The sequence below is a fragment of the Colletes gigas genome, unplaced genomic scaffold (assembly GCF_013123115.1).
Source record: "Colletes gigas isolate AHSC1104 unplaced genomic scaffold, ASM1312311v1 Colletes_gigas_Sc00004, whole genome shotgun sequence".
In the NCBI taxonomy this organism is placed as follows: domain Eukaryota; kingdom Metazoa; phylum Arthropoda; class Insecta; order Hymenoptera; family Colletidae; genus Colletes; species Colletes gigas.
This window is the reverse complement of record NW_025106633.1, coordinates 5,161,820-5,174,727: the sequence shown is the minus strand read 5'-3', so window position 1 is coordinate 5,174,727 and position 12,908 is coordinate 5,161,820. Positions and strand designations below refer to the sequence as shown.

General features: G+C 48.2%; 1 protein-coding gene across 6 annotated transcripts in view; it reads left to right on the top strand.

The window, feature by feature from the left end:
• LOC122405256 (mushroom body large-type Kenyon cell-specific protein 1) overlaps positions 1 to 12,908 on the top strand; it is an 89,165-nt gene that overhangs the window by 61,129 nt on the left and 15,128 nt on the right. For 5 of the 6 annotated variants that reach the window (XM_043409851.1, XM_043409849.1, XM_043409853.1 and 2 more), the window contains 3 exons: positions 10,773 to 11,683; positions 11,771 to 12,085; positions 12,620 to 12,859. In XM_043409851.1, the coding sequence (XP_043265786.1) occupies positions 10,773 to 11,683; positions 11,771 to 12,085; positions 12,620 to 12,859 (1,466 nt within the window). The remainder of the gene's footprint in view (positions 1 to 10,772; positions 11,684 to 11,770; positions 12,086 to 12,619; positions 12,860 to 12,908) is intronic. The other variant, XM_043409855.1, reaches the window with a different exon arrangement.

Here is a 12,908-nt window from a genome sequence, read left to right as displayed (position 1 = left end):
CGTTACGCTCTCCGAAAGGAACACGAAGCCGTAACCTAACCATACCGTGGGAGAGATTCGTGAAATTGAGATTTAGGCAAGCACGCATATATTTTGGGTCACCCTGTACGCGACACTCCGTCCTCGCTTGTCCTCGAGCTCTCTTTCCCTCTTTCGCGCGTACACGCACAAACACACACAGACACACACACACACGGTCGCGCGTACGTATCTTTCGTCGCTTGGATGCAATTCGTGTCGACACACGTATCGTCGCAACGATGTTCCCTTCTAGCCCGTTCGTTCTCTGTCACCATGTTCCGCTATCGAGTGAAACTCGAAAACAACGGTCAGGAACCTCGAAAAATTAACACGCGTTCAAACACCGGCTAGAAAGGAGAATTTCAAATTGCTTTTATACCGTGAAACCCCCGTATTACGAGAGAGTTGCCAAAATTATAACGTTTATATTTTATTTTATATTTTCTAGCTGACGGAAATTTATACGCCAACTTATGACGTGATGTTTTTAGGAGAACGAATAAATTCGTTGTATGTGATCGTCGAAAAATATAAAAATCCACAGTACAACCATAACAACGATTAGAACAGAAGAAACAAATAACTTCTAGAAGTAAAATACACGTGTCTATAGGTGTGAAACGTTGATTCCGCGGCACGTGTTCGGGAATAAGTTTCACGTTTTTAAATCCGAACGCAACTACATTCAACCAAGAAAGGAAGGAAAAAATAATAACGGCGTAAATAAAATAAAGCGCGTCAAGCTCCGTAAACGTAACAAAACCTTCATAGTTGTTCATAAACTTGAAGTAGCGGGCAGTCAACTTGTTTGGAACGCTTCTCGATTCAAGGTAAACGAATTAAATAAAAACAAAAATTAAAATTGAACCCGAACACGTGGCGCGGAAAGGAACAAAGGAAAGCCTCACGCACGTATGGGTGTATTTTCCATCTGGAAGTTGTTTGTTTCCTCTTTTGTAACCAATTTGTATATTAGTCCTGCCGGTTTTCATATTTTTTTACATTTATATCCCTGAAGAGGGTTAGAACGTTGGGCAATGCGTGCATACGTGCTTTTTGTCTGAAATTTTATTTGTTCTTATACACCAAAGAACATTTATACTTTTGATTCACGTTACATACGAGGGAACAAATATACAACAATTCTTTACATATATCACGGTGAACCTACTTCCGTGAAAACGTAAATTTGTGAAAGAACTGCGCATTGGTGCAGTTTGATGAGCTACGTAAATATGATACGCCAAGATATTGTTATTGTTGATTATTGATAATTGGATAATTTTGTTTTGCAAAAATGTTACAAGTTTACCGTGCGTATATTTTCGTTCGACGATTTGATCGTGGATGAAGCGAATGTTAAATAATCAGTGTCGAAATATTGTGGTAATTTTAGTCTTTTTGGTGTGTTTACCACGGCGTTCGGTAGAAAGAAAGAAGAGACGCGCGATTTGGTCGACCGATACGTATTAGAGAAATCTTCCCCGGTTCTATTTTCGTATCGTTATTGACGGTAATGGCTTTCGTCGAAATAATAGCGGAAAAAGGATGTTAAGGTCCCGATATCTCGGCGCGATCGTACGATGTCCTTCGTACTTCCGCCATCAGGCGTACCGACTTGTGCATTCCAATTCGTCAATGTCAGTTCTTTGTCAACGATGAATTTAACGTAGCCCACACGGTAATCTCGCGATGCAACTCTTCCCGCGGGTAACATTAGACAGCGGAGAACGATAAATGGGTCACAAGACGACTGCGATGTACGTCTCGGTGTCCGATTACCGCTTACATCGCTTAGCAAGCTAAAATACGACGAAAGTACAGCCGAATGTGCATTCCTTTGATACCGGGTGAAGATTTTGGTCTTAACTTTCGTGGATCGACTGAATACGGTATCGCGGGGCTCTCTTCTTACCGTATAGAAGTCCGTTTAGCATTCCCGTCTTCGAGCAGCTTTGCTCCTCGGGTAACTTTGATCGCGAACGCCGTGATTATCGAATTCCACATCGGATATTATCTTGCGTAGCGAGGTTTGTTCGTCGAGTTCGAAAGTTATTTCGATCACCGGTAGAATCATCGGTTCGTGGGAATCGTACTGTTCTCGATAGGATACGGGGGGAGGGGGGGAGGGCGGTAGAAAAAGAAGGAACGTTTAATACATCCTAGTCTTTGTCGTCGTTTATCTCGTTTATGGCATCGCGTTAGAGCCCGATAGAATAATCCCGTTAAGCGTTTGCTGTGCATCGTGAAGTCGCGATTCTTGAAATTTCCAGGCATCGCGGAGTGGCGAACGCAGCGGGCCGAGCTGTAATTTCACATTGTTCCAGTATATTATTTCATTGCACGATATCGCTCCATTAGTTCGACCCGAGCAGTGATTCCCGAGGTCATTATACCAGTGGAGAATCGTCGAGAAAGAGTGAGTGGCAAGGAGAGGAGGTAGAGAGGTAGAGAGCTAGGCGAAGAGAGGGAAAGAACGTGAAAGAAGGACAAGGAGAGAGGGATAGAGGGAAGGAGGAACGAAGAAGAATGGTCCGCGAGGTCAGCCCACGTTCGTACATATTCTCACGTAGATCTGTGTACGTACCGACGCCTGCACACCTTGACGAACATTGTTGGAGAAAAAGAAGCAGTCGCTCGATAATACATCGACTGCCTAGCGGTCGGTACCACCGGGGTGACGGTTCGAAGGCAATGGAAGGGCTAAAGGACAAAGAGCGCGGAGACCAGAAATTTTGGCAGCTGGTACTTTTGGTCAGCCTTGGCTCTTTCAGAGTGTGCCCGGTCTCCGTACATTGTTCTCCTGGTTCTTCCGTGCTTTTGTAACAGCCTTTGCCGGCTGGCTTTTCCTCTTTCTTCGCGATTCCTCCGTAATTTTCGCAACGGTCGATCCCAAGGTTTCCAAACGAGCCGCGCGCGCGATGTTCGCTTGACTTTCGATTCGATCGTTTCGAAACAAACCCGCCTTCGTTGCTCCGCGATGAATGGATTAGCGACACGATTGGTCGACGGTTCGAACGGATACACGCTAGGCACCCCCTCCCCCCTCCCCCCCTCATAGAACGCAACGTGTTTCGTTAATAATTCTTTAGGTGTAAATAACATCGGGGGTATTAACAAATAACCTTCGGTGACTCTATCTTTGGCAAGCATCGTTTCGAGATCTTAATGAGGCACGGCTGGGTTCCATACCTTGTTGAGAGACAAGTAACGCTCCGTGTATTTCGACATCCATCTCGTGTATCTCTGTCCTTTGCTCGCCTCGAAAACCACTAACCGATCTCTCGCCGGTGAATGGGAATCTCGCGATCGTGCAACAAAGCGACGTTGATAATGCTCTCGAGTAGGCGACCAGGAATATAGTTTTTTCTTTCCTGATGCCACGGACGAGCGTGCGTTCGTACCGAAATCCCTGCAATTAAACTGTTCGAACGCGGATCGCATTAAATCGCGATCGCGGTTCTCCACGGGCGTTCGCTCGCGATCCTACTACGAGGCACTTGTTAACGACGCCTCGCGCGTAACGCCTCGCCACGGATTCATTCATCGATCTATATCGATACTCCATTTTATTTTTCTCGGTACGCTCGGTGTCGTTGAATCCGTAAATTTTCGAAACTCGGACGCGTCGACCTCGGTCGAAAGCTAGGTTCCGTCTGGCACACGGAGTCGTTATCGCAATTATTTCGTTATTATCGTCCTGAAGGCTTAGCGGCGCAGGCGAATCGCAAGCGAGTTTCGGACAAAGGATAGCCTTGTGCGTCGTGAGAGCCAGCTGCGGCCCCACCATGCCCGACCACCCATTTCCTAACCTTCTACTCTCGTCTAAACCGGATTGCCATTGGTCGAAACGGGCCGACGATTAGTGACGGGACCAAGGGAATAGCACCAAGACGCAGGGCCGTGGGGGAAATATAGCGCGCGCGCCTGGATCTAAAATTGCGGCTCCGCCATTGGCTGGATGGGCCCCGAGGCCATTCGATTTAGAATTGAAGAATGGTGCCGCTATATCCTCGGCTCGCGGAGGACGCCCGTGGAAAGTAGATTCTCCTTCGTTCTCGAATCTTCCTCATTTTGATTCTCGATTTATCAACAGAACGACCAACGCGATCGTACCGGTGACACGTGGACATTTCTCTCCTCCGCCGCAATTCCATTTCTTATTATCCTCGAGCATTCTCTCCTATCCGTTCGACTCGTCGCGAAATTTCCACCGTCGTTAAACGAACATTTTTTTTTCTCCCCATCGTTTTTACGTTTCGTCGATTTCGCGAGATTCGAAAGAGGATAGGGGGTACGATCGTTTCGATACGACGGGCAAAAGTTCCCGGTGCCAAGTTCTGCGTCATTGGCTTAATCCCGGGCGTGGTCATCTGCCCTACTTCTTCCTCTTCTTAAATGGCACGCGAGATAAGATTGGTTCGGCACCTCCTGCCTGGAATTTCATCCAGAGGCGCGCCAGCCGTCTAATTACTTCTAGAATCGATCAAGGACTCGAACTTTGCTCGCGGTGAATATCCAACGAGGTGCCGGTGTTCTTTGGACGAAGGCATTCGCGGAAAATGTCAAGTCATAAAGTAGCGACGATTGGAAACCGACAGCACGCGCTGTTTCCCGGCTACCGATTCTTTCTGCCTGGAAAGTTAACCAATTAAACGGCGCTGCTCGGAACGCGCGCTCCTACACCATGAACGACGCGACAAATCCGCCCCTCTCGATTCGGCGCAGTTTACGTCATTAGGAAACGCCTTGCAAAAGACACTCCGTCTCAAGCTGTTTTTCTTTCTTCGCTCCGATGGCTGTACCGTTGCATTTTGCTGGATACGTTCATTCATTTGGAAATCCGGATCCCGTGTTTCGCCGCCCACTCGACGAAGAACTCGCAGTGAGAGGAAAAAGCGCGATTACTACCTTTCCAACCGGATTATTCTCTCAGAGCCCATTGATTACATGCAAGGTCGATGATGCTGCAACCAGTAGACGCAGATAGAGATAGACTACGGCGGCGGTTAATCAGACCTTTCGAAGAAAAAGGGGAATCTTAACTCCCGCTCCCTATCAAAACCATATCGACTACACGGTATATAGTTATTTATGGACCAATTGTTTCTCCCGCCTTTGGACCGCTTCAATTGAAATCGACGGCATTCCGATGAAAATAGCAACTCGAATTTTGGTTCCTTGGAAAGTAGGTTAAGCTTCGTGGCCTTTTGCGAATTTTACGGAAAATAAAGTCGTCGTCAAAATTCAAGAATACACGATTTCGGTAGCTCCAAAATAATGTACCGCGGTTTAAAATAAACGCTCGTGGCGTTAATTGGTTCGATCGTATTCCAAAGTTTTTACGATCGAATCAGCGTACGTGTTTACGTATCGTTGCCCGATGGACGCTAACGTCATCGGTACAAAGAAATTTTTTTCCATCGGACCGCCTCCGGATCTCTTCCGTGCGACAATGAATCCTGTTTCGTTTCACCTCGCGCGATAATGCTGCTGGATGAGTTAGATTTGACGTCACCGAGAAACGAGGCTAAATTTAACGTGGAAAAAATTTTCGTGCAACGATCGCCTTATTCTGGACAGATTTTCATGACTCATTGTGCAACCTTGATGTTCCGCACGTTCCCGCGAGATGATGATTCGTATAATTGCTGCGGTTGCTTGGTGCACGCTCGGTTCGATTACGAAGAAGTTTGAGGTTTCCTCGATACACCGATTAACGCGTTACGACGATTGCGTTTACTTGTGCAATTCGCGTTCTCCATATCGATGTATTATTCAAATCTACGAACGGGTTTGGCGCGCTGAAAATCGATCGGTAGATCGTAATTTTCGGTTCGTATCGCCGGTCTGTCCTTTACGGTTGCTCCGTCTTCCAAAGAACCGTCGTTTTTCCAACGCCGTCTATTTGCAGAAGCTGCGCAATAACTGGACGCGTTTGAAATTCACGCGAACGTGAGTCGTAAGAAAGAGAAAAAAAAAGAAAGAAAAACATTTACGAAACAGGCCTGACTCGCTAAAAAATAATACGATTCCATCGAGCTCCATTTAAAGTCTCTCTGTACAAACTCAGCCCTGACCGTAATGCTTGTTATACGTTTTTCTGACAGCCGCGCGTGCAAGCAGATACGTCGCGGCGGCGACGACGCTCGGCGCAGATCCAGTTCGCGTTTCCGCAAACTGGCATTATACCTGTATTTGATAAGCTGCGTGGAACTAGAGCGTTTAAATAATGACCGTGCAGACGGCGATGGGCTACCGCGATGGGGGCGTCGCTATTCGTTCGAAACGTTCGACAAACAATAATAATTTATTCAGATGTTTTTCATTGCGCGCGCTCCTTTCACGGCCTAGCGAGCGTTAATTCACCGTCCCCGATCAATGTTAGTCGAACGACATTTTCCGACATTTTTTTCACGCGGTCGTCTAGAAATTTCAACAGCAACAATATACAGGGTGCTCCGTAACTGTAGAAATTGGGTCGGGTTGATTCCATAGCTCGAAAATCAAGAACTAAATAAATTCTAAAGAAGACGAAGCTTTTGAGGATCATGCTGTTCATTATCGAAAGAAGCAACATAGATCGAAATCTACTTTTTTATTTCCGAACGTTCGATATCGCGACGCATCGGATATAAATAGTATTGGTTCGGAGGTATTGCTCGTTTGTTCAAGGTTCTATGATAGCGCAAGATTATCGCCGATATCAACAAAGATTAGACGCAAACTTAACGCAAAGTCGATCACCTGACTCGTGTCTTCTGGATTTCTTTTCAATCGTGGAAATAGGCAAGAAAAAGTTTAAACGGTTGAAAATAATGGACACCGAATGGTACACTTTTCTAAATTACAGTCTATCAATAATAAAGATATAAAAGCACTTTGTGGGAATTGCAAGTAAATCGGCGACAAAGTGGAGCGGAGAACGAAGTAGCCCACTGTAGTATTTCAGGGATAAAGATCCACTTACGGTGACCAATAAAAAATTCATGTATTACAATGAGTCACGGAAGGAATATTTGAAAATGTCGGCCTATGGTCTGCGAATGTCAGTCATGCATCGGAACGGAAGGAAAACACGTCTTTTACGAACGCGAAAACAAATTTTTGTGCGTTTACATAGCCACGATTGATTTCAAGACCTAATGGTGATTAAGCATCTTTTGCTACTCCCGATGCGCGATATATAATCCCCCGGTTCGCTTCCTTTTTATAAACACCCTATGCAAACGCTTTTTGTTCGCTTATCTCGTTAACGGAATCGTTGGAAATGCTTTCCATCCGAGCAATGCATGTCTCGCGTGGAAGTTTCGTGGACTGTTGAACGCGTTCGATAATTCCCGGAGTACATATTTCGAAGTTTGTCAAACAGTATAAACAGGAGTTTCGCGAATTAAAATCTAGAGGAATTAGATCGCAGTGCGCTCATACTGTGCAAACGTGTGGGTGCTCCATCGTGCATGTAACACATTTGATTGCTTATCTTTGATGGACCGTTTTCTAGTAATTTAGTCGGCTCTGGTTTCAATAACTGATTGTAATTATTACCACCACGCTCTTGGAAGACCGACGATTCCGCCGTATACGTGTATATTTGGGACAACGACCCTTTTATTATGCTCGTGGACACTCACGATCGCTTTCGATTACTTCCTTAGCAATGTAAACACATCAATTACAAATGTTTGTCACTGTTCAATTTTGTATTATCGAGAGTGCGTTGCGTAATTTATTTGTGAAGATTACGCCTAGTCGTATTATATCTACGTCCGATTGGTCCGACTAGTTATCGTATTGAATTTCATAATCGATAAAACGATGAAAGCGGTCTTCGATCGTTTCAACATCGGATGACTTTGCAGTCGAACTAACTTTCGTGCAATACTTTCTATCCTTCTGTTCGCGAGAGAAACATATCCCCGCGTTCTTCCACGAGCAATTTTACTTCCATTAGATCTTCAGACGCAGCGCCACTGAACGAAGATGAAGTACACTCTTCGTTCAATGATACTTCGCCTGTTAGCACTTTCGCTGTTTAGATCGGCAAATATACGCATTCGATCGTTTCACGCGTCGTGGAACTTTGTACATCGCGATACAAAGCAACGACCGAGGAAATAAGAGACGATAACTCGGGCCCGAGAACACCCAGGTGAATCGTATCAACGATTTTCGTACGCCCACTGCCGATCGTCGCGAGAATTTATTATTTCGAGAATTAATCGTTAAATAGGGGACGAAACGAAGCTTATTTTTTATCACTCCGTTCGAAAACCGTGGTAACTGCGACGTAGAGGCGGGACCAGAAGGCGGGAATTCCGATCGCGCGCAGAATCGGCCGCATAGGTTCGCGCGAATTGATTCCGAGCGCGATTCAATCTGCAAATTCTTCGGCGTCCACGGTCGTCCGGGTTCTCCGAGAAACGACGCCTCGCCGGTTCGGCTTTAATCGGCACGGACTGTCCTGCGCTGGCTGGACGACAAAATCAATCCGGTGAGAAACAAAGGCGGCAGCCATGAAAAATCGCCTCCGCGCTCGATCTTCCCGCGCACGCGAATCCTACGCGCACATGCAAATATATTTACGTAGATTCGTCGGTCGTCGTGTGTTCGTGGCACACGCGACGACCAAATGGCGTGACAGTTATGGTGCATTTGCGGGACGCGTGCCACCGTACCGGGTGTCTGCTTAGAATCAATCGACGCCCTCAAACTGGGACTCTGCGGGGAAACGGGCGCGCGAACGGAAACAGGAACGTGTCTCTCAATATTTCTATGGACGGATCGCGTAAAAATCTAGGCTTCCGTGGATGCTTCGGTCGCCAGGCTGGCAATTGGGCGCGTCACCGCGCCTACGATAACATTCAGCTATTCGGCCTTTGGATAAGGAAGCGCAAAAAATTCTGTTATCGCCCCGTCTATCGTCAGCCGCAATGACGAACGCAACGAGGTTTGCATCTAGCCGTATCTACCGGCGAACGCGAAAAATTATTGCGCCGTTTACCGTGGACGGAGGGGGTGGGGACGATTTTCGCTGAAACTCGAAACTTCGTTAACGGCGAAAGCATAATCCGCGCTATACGCGGCAAAGAAAAGAACAATAGAGGAAAGATTACTAAATGCGTTCGTAATGCGCCGACAATTTCGTGTGCTGCAATTTTCTTGGTTGCGACATTCTGCCAGATACTGGGACGTGCGTGTTACCGCTGTGTCCTTCAAAAAACCACCACATCCGGTCGGTTTCTCGAGCATGCGATTTTGGTGATTCCGACATCGGCGTACATTACCAGACTTATCGCGGTCAACGGATCTTTATATTCACGCGAGAAACTCGCTTTTCCGTGATCCGTCGAACCCGAAACTTCGTGCTCGTTCGCCTCGCCGCGATCGTTTATCGCTACCCTCTCCTCGAGGCCGCGGACGCGTTTCCTCCGACGCCTCGCGGCCTATCTAAGGGTACGTGTGAACCGCTGCAACCAGTCACGCGGAACGCAATCCAAGGGGAGGATGCTTTGGGAATTTTTTACAAAGATACCACAGCACCTTTGCAATTATTTTTAAGTCGCTTGGTCGAGTAGATTTTGACGTATCGTCTATAACTTTGACCATCCCGTCCTTCGAATACTTTCGGGAATTCGAGCTTAAGTTTTTGCAAATACTCTTTGGAAAGTTCCGTATTTTTTTATAAAAAAAAAATCGATTTTTTTTTCAATGGTTTGCGGTAGAATACCCCCTTAAATGGGAAAGGCTATTCGACAAAGCGCACGCGATGTTTTCCACACAGCTGTGAACATTTGGAAACGATCGACCGATAGCGAAACTCAAGTTTATTTCTTTTCGAGCGCGGGTGTACGCCGACGCGCAAGTTTCTTTTGCTTTCGTGCGCGATATCCCGTTAAATCGAGCTTTTTATAAGGGTTTCGAATACGTTCCGCAACCGAATGTTACAGCACCAAAGACACAAGGGCGAGTGGAGAAATCGCGATCAAATTCGAGAATAATATTAGGAAAAAGAATAGTCGAGGAGCCGGCCAAAAAATTGTGTAAAACTTTGTATATTTAGTAACTTTTTTTAACAAGAAATCGATACTCAACGTTGCATCTTTCACATATGTAATCTTCGGCAGAATTTGCCCCACTGCATAATGCATGCTCCCAAAAACGACGTCCTTTGCACGCGTACCCCTCTTCCCACCACGTCCGAATTCACCGCAAATTAAACATTCATTTTCGTTTTCACCCAAGAGGATGCCATTAATCCCGTCGTCGTCGCAAAGCTCTCGTATATCGATGTTTCCGTCTCGAGAGTCATACGTTAACAAATTCTTTCTGCATTTTCACTTCTTCGCTTTCACTTCGGTTGTAAAAGTGCCAAGGATAGGCAAAATTCACATTTTTTTTGCCTTTTGTGGGGTCACAGTTAACATTTACGAATGCTTTCCTTCTAATCGAGTATGCTCGACAAGCACGTTTCAGGATTAACCTCTACTACGCTGAAACTTTACCAGTAACCCTGTTAATAAATATAGGGTTTCCCAATAAGACTACATGTTGCTCAGAAGGTTATGTAAGTAAACTTTTAAAGCAAGTTAACATCGTCTACAAGGGGGAGTCTGTCTGTTAAGTAAAAAATTCGTATTAAAGAACCAGGGCGATTAGGTAGATGGAGATCTTGGAGGATCGGTTGGTTAGGGGGTTTTCGGGTAAAGCGGTGGTCGTCATTGTTTGATGTAGTTGCGGTGGTGTCGCAGGTCTGGAACGGGTAGCGGAGGAGTTGATGGGCCGTAGGAGATGGAAGCAATATCAGGACACCCTGTACAGCGGTACTCGCAGCAGCGAATCACTGACGACACAGCCCCACCACCGGCTCTACCCGGCGTTCTCGTCGTCCTGCGACCCGGTACCCGGGAACTTGGAACAAATTGGCCCGCGTACGCTACATCCTGCGTCCTCCTCGTTACCCACGACGATAACGACGACAACGAGCACGGTGTCGGCTGCAGCGACGACGACGACAACACCGCCAACGACGGCGGCGGCGACGACGACGACGGGTTTGGTCAAGCAGGACAGCTTGCAGAGGCATACCCTGCAGAACCATCATCACCTACAGTCCTCGGCGCAAGATCATCACCGCCATTACCAGCAGCAGCAGCATCAGCAGCATCAGCAGGAGGACCAGCGTCGCCTCAGGCCAGACGAGGTGAAGGTCGAGGTCGGCGAGGACGAGTTTGCGAACGGTGTCGGGCGAGAGGAATCTGCAACGAAAACAACGGACACATCGACAGCGACGACGGTAACGGCGTCAACGACGGCGACAACGGGAACGAGCATCGTTACCACCACCAGCAGCACCGGTACCGGCACGATAGCGACGATCGCGTCGGCGAACACCACGGCTACCATGACCACGGGAACGACCACGATTCCGACCAGGCGAAGACGCAAACGCCGGCAGAACGACGGGGACGGTGCCACGGACGACAGGGAGGACGACGACGAGAACGAGGAGGAGGAGGAGGGACGGGGGCAGAACGAGGCGGAGAAGCGGCTGAAGCTCGATCAGGATGCGGACAGGCCCATCAGCCCTCTCAGGAGAGACAAGGACCGAGCAACTCGGGATTATTCGACTGGCAACGCTACCGACACGGAAGGGACCAAGGTTCGTATCCTTCGTTTCCAGCGAAACGATACACCGGACCGGGAGAGAATAGACGACCACGGAAAAGGGATTTGTTGTTTGTTGCAGGAACGAACGGAAGAAGTCGCGTTGGAGCGGACACCGGTAACGCAGGGCTTGCTGAGAGTGAAGAAAGAGGAGGAGTTGCAGGAAGTGCCAGGTTCTGAGGGCGGCCCAACGATATTGACGACACCGGCGCCGGATTCGGATGGGACCAGGTCAGGGTTGTCGTGTCGGGAGGTTGACGCGGTCGCGAGGAACACTGTGGCGCCGTGTCTGATCGGAGGACGACGCATCAGCCCACCCCCGGAAGACTGGAAGCCGCTGGACAAGTGTTACTTTTGTCTCGATGGCAAGCTGCCGCACGATGATCAACCACCCCTCGTAAGTATACCTTCCGACGAAGGGCGACGTCTATTACTTGCACTCGATTACTCTTTCCCGCGTCGCGTCGTTAACGAGAATCAACAAAACCTGGCTCGCGATACGAGGCGCGATTCGGCCGTCGGCTATTCGCTTCTTCACACCGCATAATTAATCGGCGCCGGGTAAAGGACGCCCGTGTCGCGTCACAGCGTTACCGATTCTTCGACGCGACGCGAGCACAGTCCAGCGCAAAATGTTCAATTTTTTATCATTTCTCGCCTCCGTGTCCGGCGTCCGTGGCTTTGATCGCTTTGACGGCGACGCCCTTATAAAAGTTTCACGAAGGTGGCCCGTGGTCACAAGGAGCGCCTTGTGAAAAACGAATTTGATCGGGATTCGATCTGTCCGCCACGTCGACCAGGACGTTCTCCCTTTTCCATGATCGTTTCTTCCCTCCCACGCCGGTGGTAATCAGTTCCTTTCCGTACGTTTCGTCGACCAATGACGACGAGCCGGACCGAGCATAACGTTCCTCGATGTCGCGTCCTGCAGAGTCCGCAGAGCGACAGCAGCAGCAGCTCGCGATCGGCCGAGTCACCGATGTCGGTCCAGGTGGATCCGATGGCGGCTTCCGTGGTCGCCGCGGCTCTCAGCGGCACCTATCCCACCCTGCTACCCCAGTGGTGTCTACCACCAAGGGAGGCGCCTCTCGTTGGGGTGCAAGCTCATCAGGACAGCGCAACGCCGGTCGACCAACCGCTCGACCTCTCGGCCAAACCCAAAAATTCTCAGGTACGTGTCTGCCTTCTGGCGTGGGTAGATGAGGACGAATTCTGTCTCG